Here is a 20414-nt window from a genome sequence, read left to right as displayed (position 1 = left end):
GAGGTGCGAGAAGTGACCACTAGTCTCTGACAGAAAAACAAAAAAAGATCTGCAACAGCTGTGAGATAACGAATTGCAGAGCTTGCACAATCCCTTTATGCTGTGACTGCGTAGAGTAATGGCTTGCAAAATCATGTGTACGTAATAATTTGTCAAAGCATAACATGTTTTTCTAAAAGTTCACCGTTCCTTTGTACTGTAATGTTAGATTTTTGTTTACTTGTTTATATAAAATTAGCGGGTACGTTCGCCTATGACTATGGCCTACCAATGGTAGCCATATGAAATTTAACCAATACTATCACCTCTCTAGCACGAACGCGAGAAAAATCCCCTTTATAAGAGGATCCGACACTCGTCTCTGACAGTGTTCTAGCAGTAGTGGACACCAGAAGATCCTGAGGAAGATCCCAGTAGAGGGGTCGAAACGTCGATCATTTTAGTAGAAATATTACGCGGCTTAATAACGCAGAAGATTTTAACTACAGTGACAACGTCCACGAAAGCCTGGAGAATTACGTAAGAGATACATATTCGCACGTCTTTACTGTCAAGGAAATTTCATATGGCTTTTCATTTTTAATAAAAAAAGGCCCAAATTTGTGCTTATTCACTGTGTTCTCGCCGGATGGAAGCGTCTAATGAATTTATCGTCTCTCTGAGTGCTTCGGCTATTTTCTGCCCATCATTTTTCTTTTCTCTGTGTTTTGTGCTGCGGATCTCTTGGTTTCCAGAAGCACGTATATCTACGATGGGCGTTCAATAAGTAATGCAACATATTGTTTTTTCTCGGCCAATTTCGGCCGAAAAAATGCGGAGTTCGTTGTGGGACGTCGTGGAATATTCTCGCTTCAGCCCTTATTCTTTCGTGAAGTTCCAGTAGATGGTGGCGTTATACGTTGCCTTCAAAATGGCGTCTGTAACAGAGGTGCGTTCCAATCAGAGCTGCCACTGAGTTTCTTTTGGCGGGAAAACCAGAGCATTGCAGATATTCATAAGTGCTTGCAGAATATCTGCGGAGACCTGGCAGCGAAGAAAAGCACGGTGAGTTGTTGGGCGAAATTTCTGTCACCACCGTAACAATGTCGCGCAAACCTGTCCGATCTGCCGCGTTCTGGCCCGCTGCTCACAGCTGTGACTCATGCACTGTTGGGACGTGTGGACACACTCATTCGAGGTGATTACGGATCTCAGTCGAACACTCCACTGCTCAAGTGGACGTCTCTGTTGGTAGTGCTGTCACACTCGTCCACCAGTTGCAACCATCAACTCTGAAGTGTGTTGCGCTACACCCAGGAAACTGAAGAAATGACTTCAGCGTGCTCGTCGCCACAAAAATGCAAACGAACTTCGCCTTCTCCATGACAACGCAAATCTAAGCACCCGAGAGCAGCTCACAAAACATCATTTGGACTAATGAAGATGGCACTCCCAGGCAGCAGTATGTGGATGATACAGAGGTTGTTGATGAAGCAAGACGTTGGGTCCGATGTCGACCAGTAGAGTTGTACCATGCGGGCATACGGCCTCCCAGTAAGGCGGCGTAACGCCGTCGCATTGAACGGAGATTATGTTGAAAAATACTATTTTGTAACCAAAAGAGTTTGGGTGTATTGGGATCTTGAATGAAACCAACATGCTTTCAGAAAATTATTATATCAGCAACATTACATCCTCTTTAGACCATACCATCGCTCACGCAACTTGGGCAACAACGACGGTAGTAGTCATGACAGTAGAAAGAAGCTTTCTCTACTACTAGCGCGCCTTTCTTCGATGGTTCGCGAAAAAACCGACAGCCAGCGCAGCGCGAGCCAGAATTGCGAATGCGAACCGCGCTCTCACGACCGATTGCTGTTTGCGCCCGCCCGCCTAACCGCGTACTGTTTACACCTGCAATAATTGTCCTTAACTCTTGAACGTGTCGCTTGTAGCGGCCACGTTAGGTAAGGCTGTACCAAAGTTTGATTTGCGAAGTACTCAGAACCTTCAACAACTAAGAAACAAACAGTGAAGACTATCTGGTAACAATTTACCTTGCGACTAAAAGACAATAGAAGTTTGAAAAACTGTTAGTTTCAGTATAGTAACAAATTTTCCTAGAATGAAGATGCTTCGCTGCGTAACGCTGAGGAGGCTACGCTGATGGACTGAAACACACTAAAGCAAATTTATCTGGTGCTGTTTCCTCTTTCTCACACTATCCAGAAATCAATGTTTGAGAAGCGCGTACTGAACTTGGTTTGTTTAACGTTCAGTTTTCATTGATTTATCGTCTACCCAGTAAAAAGTGATTGTCAAAGGCGATTGTGTGGCTTTAGTGTGTCCATTTACTGCGCAGCTCACGTTCCACAAACGATTCACTAGTGTGAACTCAGCTTAAGGTAGTCAGACACAGATCCGAAAGCTTTTCAAGCACGCATAATCAAGCGTTTTGTGCAATTGTCGGTATGCACGTTGAGACCAACATAATTCCGTATGTTTGCACCAAGTTTCCATGAATGAAGAACAATCAAGCAGTCTAATGTTTGGACAAAGTTAGTCTGCAGTCGGGCTCTGAACATTGGCACATGCTTCATCATTCATAGTTGTCAAGCTTGGAGTTGCGTGTGTAGTCGCTATTAAGTGAAGTTGAAGGCGGAATTACCACGAATATTAACGATGAATACAATCCTAAAAATGTTGGTACGCTTAGCTTTTGCGCTAAGCATCATTTTATAGTAGAAATTCATGGCAAATTAATAGTCATAATATAGTGCGCCCAAGTTGTGAGTCTGAGCCATTTATGAAACATTTAAACGCATATTTACGTTTTTATCTTCTTTACAGAATAGAGTAATATTTGTGGACATTTAATTATTGAGAGGATACTGTAGCAATTGTAGTGACATATTTATGTCCCGTGTAATATAATGTAATCTAACTATTCTTACATACTTTGCAACAACAGTTATCGATATCAGCACAGTGCTATTGGTAGCATTTCTACAGGCACAAAGCAGTTCCGCAAATATTTTTGCTTAAATACAAGACTAGTAACTGAAAAAGTAATTGAGGTTTTTAAAATGTATTTGAGAAATACAGACAGACAAAATGTACATTTGGCTTCAGTGAAAAAATGTAATGTGACCTTTAAAATGACCTACAGTTCCCAGGAAAAGTGTTCGAAAAGAAACTTCATAAATTTAACATCTTTAACTTTTGTTGCACTGTCGTCCTCAGTTGTGTGTAAATAATCAGTTTGGATCACTCTAATTATACCTGAATAATTCATGTGCCATTAGGCAGATCCAAAGTGATGATTACTAACCTAATATTAATAAATTTAAATTCCATTTTGTTTTATTATTTTCTGCTTTTAGTCTACATATGGGAATAAATTGCCACTGCTGCTAAACTTCGTTCATTTTGCATAACAGTTCACGACACAGTGCCTTTCGGAACACGAACTTTGGCTAAAAAATAACTGGGCTGATTTATTTCAGCAAACAGTGCGCGCAAGTTCAAACGCTACACTGGCGTGTCACATGACTCTCCCCTTCTTCACTCCCCCTACCTGTTCACGTGCCGAACCCTCAGACCTGATGGTTCAAATGGCTCCGAGCACTATGGGACTTAACATCTGAGGTCATCAGTGCCCTAGAACTTAGAACTACTTAAATCTAACTAACCTAAGGGCATCACACACATCCATGCCCGAGGCAGGATTCGAACCTGCGACAGTAGCGGTCGCGCGGTTCCAGACTGAAGCGCCTAGACCCGCTCGGCCACTTCGGCCGGCCTCAGACCTGAGTTCTGATGGAGCGTGGCCTCCGTTTGCGTCAGACCGTGTGTCTACAGCCCGTCGAAAATTTTCGTGTTTTGAAAGAACAACGGAGTAGTTTGAAATTTGTGGCCAGACTTGGAAAGTTCGTCACAGAACCCCATTATTCGTTGAAAGAAGTTTACAGTGATGTCAGCGGCAATGAATGGCTTCCACGAACTCCAGTTTTGAGACATTTAAGTGATTAAAAGGGGGTCACGAAGAGATTGAAGACGAGTCAACAACGAACGGAAATATTGAAAAAATTGGGGATTTAATCCGAAAAGACCGTCGGCTGAGCATTCGTGCGATAAGATATTGTAAGAATCGACAAAGAAACGGTTCGGCAGATTTTACACGAACTTTTTCACGTGAAAGAAGTTCATGAAAAAATGGCACCCGAATCTGACGCCTGAACCAAAAGACTCTCGAATTAACATTTGTGCAGACACTCTGAAAACCATCAAAAAGGTCCTGAAATTTCTTGAAAAAATAATACGCGATGAATCGTGGTTTGTCACTAACGATCCAAACACTAAGTGCCAATCAGTACGCTGGAGGGTACCCAGTTCACCGAAACTGAATAGAGCTCGAATGTTAAATCAAATTTCAGAGCAGTGGCAATTGTGTTTTTCGGCCTACATGGGATTGCGTTCACTTCAAGATCTTGAAGTCCTATCTGTGCTCCGTGAACGAGTGAGAAGAAAGTGGCTTGAGCTGTGGAAAGCAAAGCATTGATTCAGCATCAGGACAACGCCCTGGCCCATTGAGTGTTGACCAAGATGTTGGCTAAGCGTGGGATTACTGCGTCGGAGCACCCACCCTATTCACCTGATCTTGCTCCGTGTGAATCTTTCCTTTTTCGGAAAGAACATGAACATGTTTTCAAATGCTAAAATCAAATGTTAAATTCAAACATTTTTTCGAGCAGTGAAAAATTCGCATGGAGCGGGTTAAGGATCGTGGAGGGGAGCATTGTGAACGGGATAATGTAAATATTGTGAAGAAGTAAAAAAAAAAAAGTTATCTATAGTCAGATTATTTTTTAGCCAAATGTCTTACTGGTTGAAGTTGTTCGGCAAATCTATCATATTTGGCGCAATCCTCTCTCTCTCTCTCTCTCTCTCTCTCTCTCTCTCTCTCTCTCTCTCTCCTCTCCCCCTCCCTCCCTCCGTGTGGGCCCTTAAAGTGTCAACTGAAATGCAATTTTAATCGTACTACAGGGTGTCCATAATGTTTACCCTGATTTCAAGATAAAATATTAATTAAAATTGCGATGGTAACTTTTCTTTTTTACATTTCTACTAGGGAACCCATGGAAAGTTTGTGTCCCGTTATGGAAAGAAAGCATCTGATGTGATGTTAATCAGAACATGGGTGGAAATTTGTTTTAGCAACGGGGTAGGTTCTGAAACGGACAAACAGCAGCAGACCATCTATTCACGAGATCACCACAGAAATAGACTAGACAAGGTTAGCAGAAACTTCAAGTGCCAAAGAGTACAGTGATAAATTGGTTCGCAAATGTCTTAAATTGTATGCGGACAAAGTCCAGGCCGGCCGTTGTGGCCGAGCGGTTCTAGGCGCTTCAGTGCGGAACCGCGCTGCTGCTACAGTCGCAGGTTCGAATCCTGCCTCGGGCATGGATGTGTGTGATGTCCTTAGGTTAGTTAGGTTTAAGTAGTTCTAAGTTCTAGAGGACTGATGACCTCAGAAGTTAAGTCCCATAGTGCTCAGAGCCATTTGAACCATTTTTGAACGAGCACAGTCGACATCGACGTGCCAAAAGGGGGCAGCACCCATGTGGCACTATTTACAGATGATACTGCCATTTGTGCTAGCCACCCGAACCCCATGCTCAGCATGCTACCTTGATCAAATTACACAATGGTGTAACTTGTGGTAAATTAAAATAGACCGGACGAAATGCAACACATTGATGTTCACTATCAGGAGACCCACAAACAGACAACTCTCTATAAACGGAAGGGACCTCCAGTGGTGCGGCACTGTCATATAGGCTTTACCGGTTATTCCCATTGTTCAAGCTCAGCGGGCTGACCACCGAAGCTAAATTACGAATCTGGAAGATGGTGGTCTTTTCAGCTATACTATATGGTTGTGAGATCTGGGTCATGATCGCACTAACCTAATAAAAGTGCAAACTATTCAAATTAAAGGCCATAGAGTAATCACGAACGCTGCCTAGTTCGTCCCGAACACATCAATACATAGGGACAGACATACCCACCCTTACCACAGGTCCATTGCTATGCTATGAGCTATGCGGAAATGGAACTATTCCTAGAAGATTACTCAGCGTGCTGTGGAATGTGTATAATATGGATTGCTGATAAATAAAAATGTGTGCAGACTTGTAAAAGTTGAAAGCTTATGCCCAAAGTTACGTCGCAGTTTCGCGAGAACGTGAACCGCAAGAATTTAAAAAAAATGGGGTCTCCACCAGTTGAGTTGCAACTATTACAACAAATTGATTGAACTGAAAAGTGTAGAACTGTTGATTAATTTAGAGATGGGGATGATGTTACCAAAAATGTTGATGAGAAATTTGCTTGTCGATTCCCATTCTTGAGGTGTAGCGTCGCCTCAAATACCCTCGGGCTCTTCTTCTGTGCTGCTGTACACGCAAAACTATTCGTGTAATGTACGAAATAAATTCCAGGTACGGATCTTCCTTAAAACTACTTTATTAGGACGCAAGATGTTCGGCGGCGAAAAATATGAAACGAAGTTCTACGTTCTGTGTTGTTGATGGTTGTTAGCAAAGCGCCTCCCTGCTGTTAGCAAACCGCTGGTATTTGTATGATTTACAACAATCACAGACAATCAGAATTTACAAATTTTAAGAAATGACAAACGTGCGTAACAAAACTAATTCACCTACATAGAAAAATAACGAAAATAATGCTTTACAATTTGTTGTGGACGTGGACATATTTTCGCTAAGAATTCCAAAGTAATTTACAACTTCCCAGAATATAACAGTACATATTACATTTTAGTTAATTACAATCGAAAGAAAGAGCGACAATTACTCCTGCCATATGTATGAATTCCAAATAACATCTTTGTCAGCTAGCAGATTTGCCGAAAGTAAATTTGTAAATTGCAAAATACGCTTTGTTTATGTAAATCATCACGGTTTTTGATAAGTATTGATTGACAGACTCGGCGTAGCAAGTTTAGAACAATTACTAAGTAATTATTGAGAACAAAATATTCCTAGCATGTTTACAGGCTTGTTATTGAGCGCAGAATAAAATAGCAAACTCAGATTTTACTCAGATTGTCTCAGATTAATTACTGGTATAGGTGCAGTGTATCGTAGTACATTAAACTATTAATTAAGCATAAAATAAAATGTAAGTTTTTCAGGGGATGGCAAAAGATCCTAATGGGCTGTTTTATTACAATGCCCAGACACGATGTGCTCATCGGGCACAATCGCACCAGCCATGTCGCAAAACGTGTGGCAAGGGATTGAATACCGACTCGATATTTTGCGTGTTACCAGGGGTGCACATGTTGACGTGTATTACATGTATTAAATGTTTATGTAAAGTTGAAAACTTAATGAGTAGAGGCATATGTGTAAACATTTCTGGAGAGCCTGTGAGTAAGTGGTGGTACGTTGCGCTGCCGGCAGTGCTCAAGTGCCTGCGGCTGTCGGCGGACCCGGTGCGGCTGCGCCTGAAGCGCGACCCCGTGATCAAGGCGCGCGTGCGCAGCTTCCTGGCGGGCCGCGAGGAGCCCGCGCGGCCGCGGCCGCCCCCCGCCGCCCCCGGCGCCGCCTCCCCGGCGCCCGCCGTCCCGGCCGCCGGCGACGCCGCCTCCCCCACCGGCGCCGCGCAGCAGCGCCCGCCGCAGCCGCGCTGCGAGGCCTTCATGATGACGGGCGACGTCATCCTCAACCTGTCGCGCACGCAGCACAGCTGCGCTGCCGCCGCCGTGCTACCCCGCAACTCGCACAAAAAGGCAAGTCCTACCTACATCCCACGCCATTTTGTTGACCTGACTGTCTCATCAGTAAAGACTGTGGCATGAAAGGCAGATTCAGCCGCCTATTTGGAAAGGCTTTCCCTTTCCTCCGTGCTCGCAGGCACATTTTCTTCGCCAAATAGAACAGCTATATGCGTTGTGTAGGTGACACATATCACTAGGGGTAAGATAGATACTTGGCTACAGGAAAATTAAAGAGACCTTTGGAGAGAAGAGAACCACTTGTATGAATATCAAGAGCTCAGATAGAAACCCAGTTCTAAGCAAAGAAGTGAAAGCAGAAAGGTGGAAGGAATATTTAGAGGGTCTATACAAGGGCATTGTACTTGAGAACAATATTATGGAAATGGAAGAGGATGTAGATGAAGATGGAATGGGAGATACGATACTGCGTGAAGAGTTTGACAGAGCATTGGAAGACCTGAGTCGAAACAAGGCCCCGGGAATAGACAACATTCAATTAGAACGACTGACGGCCTTGGGAGAGCCAGTCCTGACAAAACTCTACCATGTGGTGAGCAAGATGTATGACACAGGCGAAATTCCCTCAGGCTTCAAGAAGAATATAATAATTCCAATCCCAAAGAAAGCAGGTGCTGACGGATGTGAAAATTAACGAACTATCAGTTTAATAAATCACAGCTGCAAAATACTAAGACGAATTCTTTACAGACGAATGGAAAAACTGGTAGAAGCCGACCTCGGGGAAGATCAGTTTGGATTCCGTAGAAACGTTGGAACACGTGAGGCAATACTGACCTTACGACTTATCTTAGAAGGAACATTAAAGAAAGGCAAACCTACGTTTCTAGTATTTGTTGACTTAGAGAAAGCTTTTGATAATGTTGACTGGAATACTCTCTTTCAAATTCTAAAGGTGGCAGGAATAAAATACAGGGGGCGAAAGGCTATTTACAATTTTTACAGAAACCAGATGGCAGGTATAAGAGTCGAGGGGCATCTGTATATTGAGCAAGCAGTAAAGGAAACAAAAGAAAAGTTTGGAGTAGGTATTAAAATCCATGGAGAAGAAATAAAAACTTTGAGGTTCGCCGACGACATTGTAATTCTGTCAGAGACAGCAAAGGACTTGGAAGAGCAGTTAAACGGAATGGACAGTGTCTTGAAAGGAGGATATAAGATGAACATCAACAAAAGCAAAACGAGGATAATGGAATGCAGTCGATTTAAGTCTGATGATGCTGAGGGAATTAGATTAGGAAATGAGACACTTAAGGTAGTAAATGAGTTTTGGTATTTGGGGAGCAAAATAACTGATTATGGTCGAAGTAGAGAGGATATAAAATGTAGACTGGCAATGGCAAGGAAAGCGTTTCTGAAGAAGAGAAATTTGTTAACATCGAGTATAGATTTAGCTGTCAGGAAGTCGTTTCTGAAAGTATTTGTATGGAGCGTAGCCATGTATGGAAGTGAAACGTGGACATTGAATAGTTTGGACAAGAAGAGAATAGAAGCTTTAGAAATGTGGTGCTACAGAAGAATGCTGAAGATTAGATGGGTAGATCACGTAACTAATGAGGAGGTACTGAATCGAATTGGGGAGAAGAGGAGTTTGCGGCACAACTTGACAAGAAGAAGGGACCGGTTGGTAGGACATGTTCTGAGGCATCAAGGAATCGCGAAGTTAGCATTGGAGGACAGCGTGGAGGGTAAATATCGTAGAGGGAGACCAAGAGATGAATACATTACAGAAAGGCCATGTTCATGTACGAAAGCAAAACCACAGTGCTTCCCTATCACTCAAACATGTAAGTTATTCCACAATTCACATTGATAACAACGCCGTAATACTAACAACACATACATGGCTCCAAAACGAGTGCAACTCAATTATTCAAACACAAATTTTAGTGCGAACCTTTCAATTCCTCCCAGTCCTTCTACAGTTATAAGCGCACACCTCTATATTATAACTTTGTACAGAGTGCCCCTTACACTCTTATTCGAAAATTACAAGCATGGTTTATTTCCACTCGTGTAACCGCTGTTATTTGTTCGGGTCTTTCTGTTTACTGTCCACACAGATAGCAGATAGTTACCATTCGTAAGTTTCATATCAAGCAGAGACACCATACGATACAGTTCCTGCTGTACAGCAAGGTGCAGGAAAAACCAGGTGAGGTCCGGTGATACAGTTGGCACTCCACAGTTCCGTGAAAATGATTTGATACTAAAAAGTGCACTATAATCCAGTCCCCACATCACTGTACTGTGAAAACTGTGTACTTACACCACAGCGTACACACTAACCCGGTGGGCAAACAACCACCAGTAACGTCTGTTCCGCGATGTGAGTTCCGTACTGCCTAGGGGGCTACGAGGCAAAGACCAACTAATACCGCCCATGAGTTTGCAAAACACAGTGACAATAAGCAACGAATGATGTCAGTTCATAGCAGCAAATTCCCTTCCATGCAGAATTTCCCAGAAGGCCTATCCATACTATATAACAGGAAGCTGCTCCCATCTACCACGTTCCATGAAAAGAAACATACCATCATGCCCATGCTATACAGGCCTCGTTCCTCTCTGAACGCAGTGACTTGTCTCGACACTAATCACAGCAAATTTCAGCATCAGTCACAGAACACTGCCTGCCGCAGCCCCACTTGTTACGTACTTGCTTTTTATCGCTCCGCGGTTCCCCATGTAACGTCGACGGCCACAAACCTATAGATTGGCAAAGATGTGCCAACCAGCACAGCGTTCCCATTCGATGGACGGATCACCGTAAACACGTGCGCCCACTTCTTGAGACACCGCTTACGGGTCTGGAATTCAACCTAGGCCATGGGCGCGAAGATTGGTGATGAGATATTTCACGCCTGTCCCTTCTGCCGCAAACGCAAAGGGAAAATTGCCAGGCGCGCAGCGTACGCTGACGGTCATCCATCGATGTACAGGCCACGATCTGACGGAAACCGGTATATCTACATCGGCACGGTCGTTGCGTGTCACACCAGTCGTGTATAATGATCTGGGGCCTGCTGGTAGGACGTAGCTGAGCCTCTCGCCACTTGACTTGCCCCAATGATTCCTTGGCTGTCTTCGGCCTGCGTACGCCACCAACCTTACGGTGCTCCATTTTTTTTTTTCTTTACAGACGGTTTTTCTCCCTTCCGTTCTTCCTTTCCCATTTGTCTGTCCATCTCATTTTAGTTTGACGCTTCCAGGACGGCGGGACCGTGGATCTGGTACTTTGGTCTCTTAGAAAACATCGATCTAGTCTAATTCAGTCCAGCCCATCCATCCACCCGGGGCTATAGTTTGTTGAACAGTAGTGCAAAAACTCGATACAAATACAGCTTGAACTCGAACTCCATCAACAAAATTTCGGAGGTTGTTGAAGGATATTTCCTGAGCATTTTGTCTAAAGTTGCCGTAGTTTCGTTGCGCAGTGATTATGTAATTGTCATATACTCGGCTTCTTACCCCGATTACCTTTGTTCTTGTGTGAAAATTAGTTGGAAACAGCCGTGAAGCCTGTAACATGGAATCAGCAAAACGTGCAACACGAAATACAGAGCAATGCAACAACCCTCAGAAGGATGCAAAAGTAGTGTGGTTTTGGTTGTCGTCGCTGCGGGAACAGCTTAGCACACGTTATTATTATTATTATTATTATTATTATTATTATTGCATTCTAGAGTATACATCCAACGAATTCTGAAGCCACCACGTAAATCACTGTGTCTTGGGCCACCGTGCAAAACTAGGAATCAGGTTGGGTCATTACAAAGTAGTCTTTAATGACATGTTTTCTTGTGCGCTATCTTCATCACACGGCCATTCGTGCGTTCTAACAGGACACGAGTATATCCGATGATACGTATTTGTAGACACTTCACTTCTTATTTCTTGGTCCAGTCGCGATGTGCTCGCACACACGGTAGAGTCCGCCGATGTAAAGGATGAAGTGGGCTACAGAGGAGTCAGCGGTCAGCAGCTGGGGAGCCTGATGGGCAGTGAAGTGCGAGCAAGGTGTTGCTATTTCACACTTGAACGTTCCCGGCCTTTGTACTCTGCTACAGTTACTTCACAGATGTTCTCGAGAGGGAAAAAAAAACGTATGGGTTTATAATTCTCGCACCACTTCAGAGACGAATTGTATAAATATTATATGTATGTGTCAGACAAAGACGGCACCACACAATGGGTGGTGATAAACTTTGTCCAAACTAGAGAATGGACATTGAGGTTATTGTGTCCGACTGTGTTCTGTATCATAATTTCCATAATTTACCAGCCGGCCGCTGTGGCCGAGCGGTTCTAGGCGCGTCAGACCGGTACCGCGCTGCTGCTGCTACGGTCGCAGGTTGGAATCCTGCCTCGGGCATGGATGTGTGTGGTGTCCTTAGGTTAGTTAGGTTTAGGTAGTTCTAAGTCTAGGAAACTGATGACCTCAGATGTTAAGTCCCATAGTGCTTAGAGCCATTTGAACCATACTTTACGTTCTCTGCCTCGCTAAATGATTTAAGGACAAAATACGCACTTAATTGTAGTAAGGCAACTATTCGCCCGCCCGGTTAGCCGTGCGGTCTAACGCACGGCTTTCCGGAGTGGGAAGGAGTGCCTGGCCCCCGGCACGAATCCACCCGGCGGACTTGTGTCGAGGTCCGGTGAGCCGGCCAGTCTGTGGATGGTTTTTAGGCGGTTTTCCATCTGCCTCGGCGAATGCGGGCTGGTTTCTCTTATTCCGCCTCAGCTACACTAAGTCGGCGATTGCTGCGCAAACAATTTCTCCACGTACGCGTACACCACCATTGCTTTACCACGCAAATATAGGGGCTACACTCGTCTGGTGTGAGACGTTCACTCGAGGGGGGGGGGGGGGGGCCACCGGGGGCCGAACCGCACAATAACCCTGGGTTCGGTGTGGGGCGGCGGAGGGTGAATTTGACTGCGGTAGTCATCGTCGAGTTGTGGACCACTGCGGCTACGGCGGGGACGGAGCCTTTCTGTCGTTTCTAGGTCCCCGGTTAACATACATACAAGGCAACTATTCAGTTCACTGACTGCTACAAATTACAAGAGTTTTCAATGAATCTTTACAATACTGAATTTTCCAGAAGCAGAAGCCAACACGAGCACTAACGTATTGAAAATATGGACCAAGTTTTTATTGCCCCTCCCTTGTAAGAATAAGGCGCGCGCGCGCGCACACACACACACACACACACACACACACACACACACACACACAAATATTTACGTATCATAACTTTCCATTAACTAATTTCTTTCAAATATCTTCCTTCATGGCTGTAGGATGCAGTCCCACATGTTCTCTGAGCAAGAAATCATACGAAACATTCTTATCACTTCTGTTTTCGTATTTTTCTGCCCTAACTTTCCACAATGCTGGCAGTGACTTATAATTTTCGAGGCACTCTAATCAGAACACTCTCTCGTCTTGATTTGAACTCATTTTCAACACAACAACGAACACGGAGATATCCAGCACGCGACAGACTGGCTAGGTCAGGGGTCAGCAAGTAATTTTAGGTGGCGTCAGGATACTTTTGAAAATTTATATCGAGGTAAAAAAAAACTCACATTCCTTGCTAATATTATTTTAATTTTCACTTAGAGAATAATGTGAACAGCAACAGGTAGGCATATCTGTACTTTAAAATCAATGGGAAAAAATACATTTGCGGTCTTACGCAGTTTTAAAAGCTAGGTTCACGCAGTGAACGGGTTATGCGAAGAGCGTGTTCAAGGTGGGCGACCGTTAATCTTGACAGGTATTGGCTCTTAAAAAAAAATTAATTAAATAAATAAATGGTTGTAGCTCCGTCATAACTTGCATTAGGTAGTAGCTTTCTTATTTCTTGGTGGTGCCTTCATTGTGTGACCATACAAGCGAAAGTCTATGTACAAAAGCTACTACTGCAGTGAGATCAAAGCAGCAGTATGGGCGATTCAACAGTAGATAGACCACATACGATAGACACTGGAGAACACAGAGTTTGACAAACATATGTGGAGCCAAACATAGTAACAAGTAAAAGGCAATTTTTTTTGCAATTTCCTTATCTTTCTGGAATATTTTTCGTCAAAAATTCTACAGTGGACGCAGTTCTGTACATTTGCAAGGAAATGTTATCCCCATTTGGAGGAAAGGCTTTGAATGGCGGAACAACTTCGCAGCCACATCAGTTCATTCTGCCGCGCTGGAGAGATTTAAAGAGACGATTTTGAGAATCGCGACTTCTGTATCTCAGCGAAATCTTGGAATGTTGCTGCAAATTCCTTCCTAAGATCAGACGCAAAATTTGAAAATACTGCAATGCCTTTTTCAGGATTATTTTTATATTCAAGAATTGTTGGAAAGTGAATTTATCCTGAATTACATTTCTTTTTCAAATATCTTCTGCTTGTGATGGAAAGAACACATGCATTGTATCAGATCGCGTATTAATTTACCATTTCCGTGTAGCTCAGTACTTGAGCGCATTTGAACGTTTCAGAACGTCTTGCAGGAAAGCCATAGATAGAATATTGCGCTCGATCGTTAGGAACTCCTAGCTCCTTGTCTACGAAAGAGGTTAGTTCTTCTCTTGTTTGCCAAAACCTTTTATTAATCATTGACCTTTACGTTGCCAAGAACATTATTATGCTGCATTGAGTCAGAATGCGACGAATCGCACGCAGATAGAAACTCTTTGTACTGTCTGTGCTGAAGAGCAGGACGAGACCTCATAAAATTAATCAACTTGCTCAAGCTATCCATTACGCATATCAGAGTGATACTAAGTTTTCCACAAAGAGCTGCCTGGTGAATTATGCGCGCCGGCCGAAGTGGCCGTGCGGTTAAAGGCGCTGCAGTCTGGAACCGCAAGACCGCTACGGTCGCAGGTTCGAATCCTGCCTCGGGCATGTGTTTGTGATGTCCTTAGGTTAGTTAGGTTTAACTAGTTCTAAGTTCTAGGGGACTAATGACCTCAGCAGTTGAGTCCCATAGTGCTCAGAGCCATTTGAACCATTTTTTTTTTTTAATTATGCGCTGATAAGATAGTGGCCCAGCATTCTTATCCTAGATTTTCTTCACTAGTCCCTTTTCTTTGCCGATCATCGCCGGGGGACCATCGCTTGAAAGATACATCATTTTATCATAACATGACTTTTTTGATATAGTCATCAAAACTCCTAAATAAATTTTTTCCGCGAGTCTTGTCTTTAAAAGGCAATATTACTAGTAATTGTTTCCTACGTGATTTACTTTCAATATCAAAAAGTCGCACGAAACTGGACATTTGTTCTTCATTAAAGTGTCAAATATTCAAGTGCTATGGCATGGCAAGGCGTCTTCTGCCGAAGTTCGAGTAAAGTAATATTACTGTCAGCAGCCAAAATGCCGGTTCATCTTGTATTGAAATGAAATAAAATGTCGTGTGGCTAGGAATAAAGATTTCCTGTAAGACAAAAAGGAAAATGTATCTGTCGACCAAGAATAGCTCCAATGCTGATGATTTAGCTAAATACAAGGAATACTGTAAAACATTAAAAAAAGTAATTCAGACGTCTAAACAAATGCACTACGAGAAGAAGATAGCAATGTCAGGGAACAAAATAAAAACAATATGGGATATAGTGAAAGAGCAGACTGGTAGAACCAGAAAGGAACAGGAGCAAATAGCACTAAGGGTAGATGACACATTAGTAACTGATGGGCATAGTGTGGCAAATCTATTTAACAAGTACTTTATATCCGTTACTGATAGAATGGGACTTTCAGGATCAGTAAATAATGCCCTTGATTATCTGAAACTAGCCTTCACAAATAGCTTCAAGTACATAAATATATCACTCACTTCACCAAAAGAAATAACTTCCATAATAAAATCTTTAAAAACAAAGCATTCTAGTGGGTACGATGAAATATCAACAAAGTTAATTACGGCATGTTCTTGTGAGTTTAGTACAATTCTAAGTTACTTGTGTAACCAGTCAATTATAACTGGGACATTTCCTGACTGTCTAAAATATGCAGATGTTAAGCCTCTATTCAAGAAAGGGGATAAAGAGATACAATCAAACTACAGACCAATTTCACTTTTGCCAGCATTCTCAAAAATTTTAGAAAAAGTAATGTACAGGCAGCTTCTCAACCATCTGACCACAAATAACATATTATTAAGAACACAGTTTGGATTTCTGAAGGGTTCTGATATCTAGAAGGCTATTTACACCTACAGTGAAAATGTACTTAATTCATTAAATAACAAGTTACAAGCAGCAGGTATTTTCTGTGATTTGTCAAAGGCATTTTATTGTGTGAACCACAACATCCTTTTAAGTAAATTAGAATTCTATGGTGTCATGGGCAGTGCTGCAAAATGGTTCAAGTCATACCTCACTAACAGGAAACAAAGGGTGTCAGTGCAAGGGACTAGTGAATTAAGTCACCAGCCATCATCAGAATGGGAAGAAATTACATGTGGTGTCCCACAAGGATCCATCTTAGGGCCATTGCTTTTTCTTGTGTACATTAATGATCTCTCATCAGTTACACTGCCAGAAGCAGAGTTCGTTTTGTTTGCAGATGACACAAGTATTGCAATAAATAGTATGTCAAGTGTAGTTCTAGAAAGATCTGCTAATGATATTTTCATGGATATTAATAAATGGTTTAAAGCCAACACACTGACATTAAACTTCGAAAAGACTCACTATATGCAATTCAGAACCTGTAAGAGGTTTCCACCCAGCATATGCATAAAATACGAAGAAGAGCAGATAGAAGAGGTTGACAGTCTTAAATTCTTGGGATTACAACTTGATAATAAATTAAGTTGGGAAGAGCACACCACAGAACTGCAGAAACGCTTTAACAAATCTGTATTTGCAATTCGAGTGTTAGCAGACATAGGCGACATAAAAATGAAAAAGCTTGAATACTTTGCCCACTTTCATTCCATAATGTCATATGGTATAATATTTTGGGGTAACTCTTCAAGTCAAACAAAAGTTTACGGAGTCCAAAAGCGTAATACGTATTATTTGTGGAGTAAATTCACGGACGTCCTGTAGAAACCTTTTCAAAGAACTGGGTGTGCTAACTACTGCCTCTCAAAATATTTACTCATTAATGAAATTTTTCCTAAATAATATATCTCTTTTTTCCAACAAACAGCCCAGTTCGTACATACAATACCAGGAACAAAAATGATCTGCACAAGGACTTAAAAGCACTTACTTTAGTTCAAAAAGGGGTCCACTACTCAGGAACATTCATCTTCAATAATTTGCCAGTAAACATAAAAAATTTAGTTACAAATAAAGATCAGTTTAAAAGGAGCCTGAAAGACTTAACTAGTGGCCAACTCCTTCTGCTCCATTGACGAATTTTTTAATAGAAACAAATGATGTATTGTATAAATTCATACTATTAGTATTGTTATTTCAGCTTAAAAAAAATAAATTGACATGTTACACATCCACGAGGATCTCCTCAGCACGGATCTATGGAGCGAAAAAATAATCTAATCTAATCTAATCTAGGGCTTCTCGTCGGGTAGACCGTTCGCCTGGTGCAAGTCTTTCGATCTGACGCCACTTCGGCGACTTGCCCGTCGATGGGGATGAAATGATGATGATTAGGACAACACAACACCCAGTCCCTGAGTTGAGAAAATATCCGACCCAGCCGGGAATCGAACCCGGGCCCTTAGGATTGACAGTCCATCTTGTATTGATTGTTGTTGACAACGAATTCCATGAATTGCGGCAACAACGTTCTTTTTTTCTTCAAAAAGTGCCGCGGCCACTTCCAACTTTTTTTTTTCTATCTCAGTGTTTGAAAATGGCTTCTGCTGTTTATTGAATGCCCAAGACACGCGCAACGCTTTTTCGGCAGATTTTTGCTTGTCTGCTCATAGAGCGGTTTTGTAAGGCCGTCTTTATTTTATTTATTTACTTTTGCAAGAAGGTAGATATGCCTACAGATTGTGTTTTGAAAAGCCACACTACTCACATGGGAATTTTTATGGCATTGTTGATGAGATGTTCAAGAGTGTCGCTTTAAATTAGCACGTTTCACGCAAGCGACAGTTTTGTTGCATATGAGGCAAACTGAAACAGCACCATGCCTATCACGCAGCGTAAAAATTCTGAAGATACCGCCGCCCTGCACAAAGCGCGTGCCGATCCACTGTAAAGGAGCCGCTTCCATGTCACACACCCGCCGCCGCCGCCGCCGCCTCCGTGAACACCCTCTCGAAAGATGACAGTTTCATTTCACATCAAAGTTTCATAAAGCGGCGTTAAGCTTTCGTTGGATACGAACACAAAAATTGTGTTAAAATGAATATGCCTACTCCGATTAAAAGAGACTTCATATGTTGCCAGAGTCAGAGATCGATTTATAAAATTCACTATTTCATTAAATAAAACTCTTGTGTTGCCTTCGGGTGTGCAGACCTTTTGCGTGGATCAACACAGCACACATGTGCCAGCTTGCTCTCCGCTCTTCAGCGCACCCTCCTGCGCTACGTAGGCGTAGCGAATGGGTATTTAATCTACTTATTAACCATTAAGAACTCAAACCTAATGAGTCACGTAACTACTTGTAAAACAGTATTGAAGGTGGTTAGGGTAACACTAAAACGTATTGTTAGCTACAGAAAAATGATTTTATAAATGATGTTGACTACTGTTGTGGTCTTCAGTCCTGAGACTGGTTTGATGCAGCTCTCCATGCCACTCTATCCTGTGCAAGTTTCTTCATCTCCCAGTACATACTGCAACCTACGTCCTTCTGAATCTGCTTGGTGTATCTACATCTACATCTAAATCCATACTCCGCAAGCCACCTGACGGTGTGTGGCGGAGGGTACCTTGAGTACCTCTATCGGTTCTCCCTTCTATTCCAGTCTCGTATTGTTCGTGGATAGAAGGATTGTCTGTATGCTTCTGTGTGGGCTCTAATCTCTCTGATTTTATCCTCATGGTCTCTTCGCGAGATATATGTAGGAGGGAGCAATAATCTGCTGGACCCTTCGGTGAAGGTACGTTCTCGAAACTTTAACAAAAGCCCGTACCGAGATTCTGAGCGTCTCTCCTGCAGAGTCTTCCACTGGAGTTTATCATCTCCGTAACGCTTTCGCGATTACTAAATGATCCTGTAACGAAGCGCGCTGCTTTCCGTTGGATCTTCTCTATCTCTTCTATCAACCAGTCTACATTTTATATCCTCTCTACTTCGACCATCATCAGTTATTTTGCACCCCAAATAGCCAAACTCCTTTACTACTTTAAGTGTCTCATTTCCTAATCTAATAGCCTCAGCATCACCCGATTTAATTCGACTACATTCCATTATCCTCGTTTTGCTTTTTTTGATGTTCATCTTATATCCTCCTTTCAAGACACTATCCATTCCGTTCAACTGCTCTTCCAAGTCCTTTGCTGTGTCTGACAGAATTACAATGTCATCGGCGAACCTCAAAGTTATTATTTCTTCTCCATGGATTTTAATACCTACTCCGAATATTTCTTTTGTTTCCTTCACTGCTTGCTCAATACACAGATTGAATAACATCGGGGAGAGGCTACAACCCTGTCTCACTCCCTTCCCAACCACTGCTTCCCTTTCATACCCCTCGACTCTTATAACTGCCATCTGGTTTCTGTACAAATTGTAAAAGCCTTTCGCTCCCTGTATTTTACCCCTACCACCTTCAGAACTTGAAAGAGAGTATTCCAGTCAACATTGTCAAAAGCTTTCTCTAAGTCTACAAATGCTAGAAATGTAGGTTTGCCTTTCCTTAATCCAACTTCTAAGACAAGTCGTAGGGTCAGTATTGCCTCACGTGTTCCAATATTTCTACGGAATCCAAACTGATCTTCCCAGAGGTCGGCTTCTACTAGTTTTTCCATTCGTCTGTAAAGAATTCGCGTTAGCATTTTGCATCCGTGACTTATTAAACTGATTGTTTGGTAATTTTCACATCTGTCAGCACCTGCTTTCTTTGGGATTGGAATTATGACATTCTTCTTGAAGTCTGAGGATATTTCGCCTGTCTTATACATCTTGCTCACCAGATGGTAGAGTTTTGTCAGGACTGGCTCTTCCAAGGCCGTCAGTAGTTCTAATGGAATGTTGTCTACTCCCGGGGCCTTGTTTCGACCCAGGTCTTTCAGTGCTCTGTCGAACTCTTCACGCAGTATCGTATCTCCCATTTCTTCTTCATCTACATCCTCTTCCATTTCCATAATATTGTTCTCAAGTACAATGCCCTTGTATAGACCCTCTAAATATTCCTTCCACCTTTCTGCTTTCCCTTCTTTGCTTAGAACTGGGTTTCCATCTGAGCTCTTAATATTCATACAAGTGGTTCTCTTTTCTCCAAAGGTCTCTTTAATTTTCCTGTAGGCAGTATCTATCTTACCCATAGTGAGATAAGCCTCTACAACCTTACATTTATCCTCTAGCCATCCCTGCTTAGCCCTTTTGCACTTCCTGTCGACATCATTTTTGAGACGTTTGTATTCCTTTTTGCCTGCTTCATTTACTGCATTTTTATATTTTCTCCTTTCATCAATTAAATTCAATATTTCTTCTGTT

General features: G+C 42.4%; 1 protein-coding gene across 1 annotated transcript in view; it reads left to right on the top strand.

The window, feature by feature from the left end:
• LOC126233650 (PH and SEC7 domain-containing protein-like) overlaps positions 1-20414 on the top strand; it is a 291525-nt gene that overhangs the window by 34247 nt on the left and 236864 nt on the right. Inside the window, exon 3 of the mRNA XM_049942879.1 lies at positions 7470-7798. Within this exon, the coding sequence (XP_049798836.1) occupies positions 7470-7798 (329 nt within the window). The remainder of the gene's footprint in view (positions 1-7469; positions 7799-20414) is intronic.

The sequence above is a fragment of the Schistocerca nitens genome, chromosome 1 (genome assembly GCF_023898315.1).
Source record: "Schistocerca nitens isolate TAMUIC-IGC-003100 chromosome 1, iqSchNite1.1, whole genome shotgun sequence".
Taxonomy (NCBI): Eukaryota; Metazoa; Arthropoda; class Insecta; order Orthoptera; family Acrididae; genus Schistocerca; species Schistocerca nitens.
Note: the sequence above shows the minus strand (reverse complement) of the source record. Positions and strands in the feature narration are given on the sequence as shown.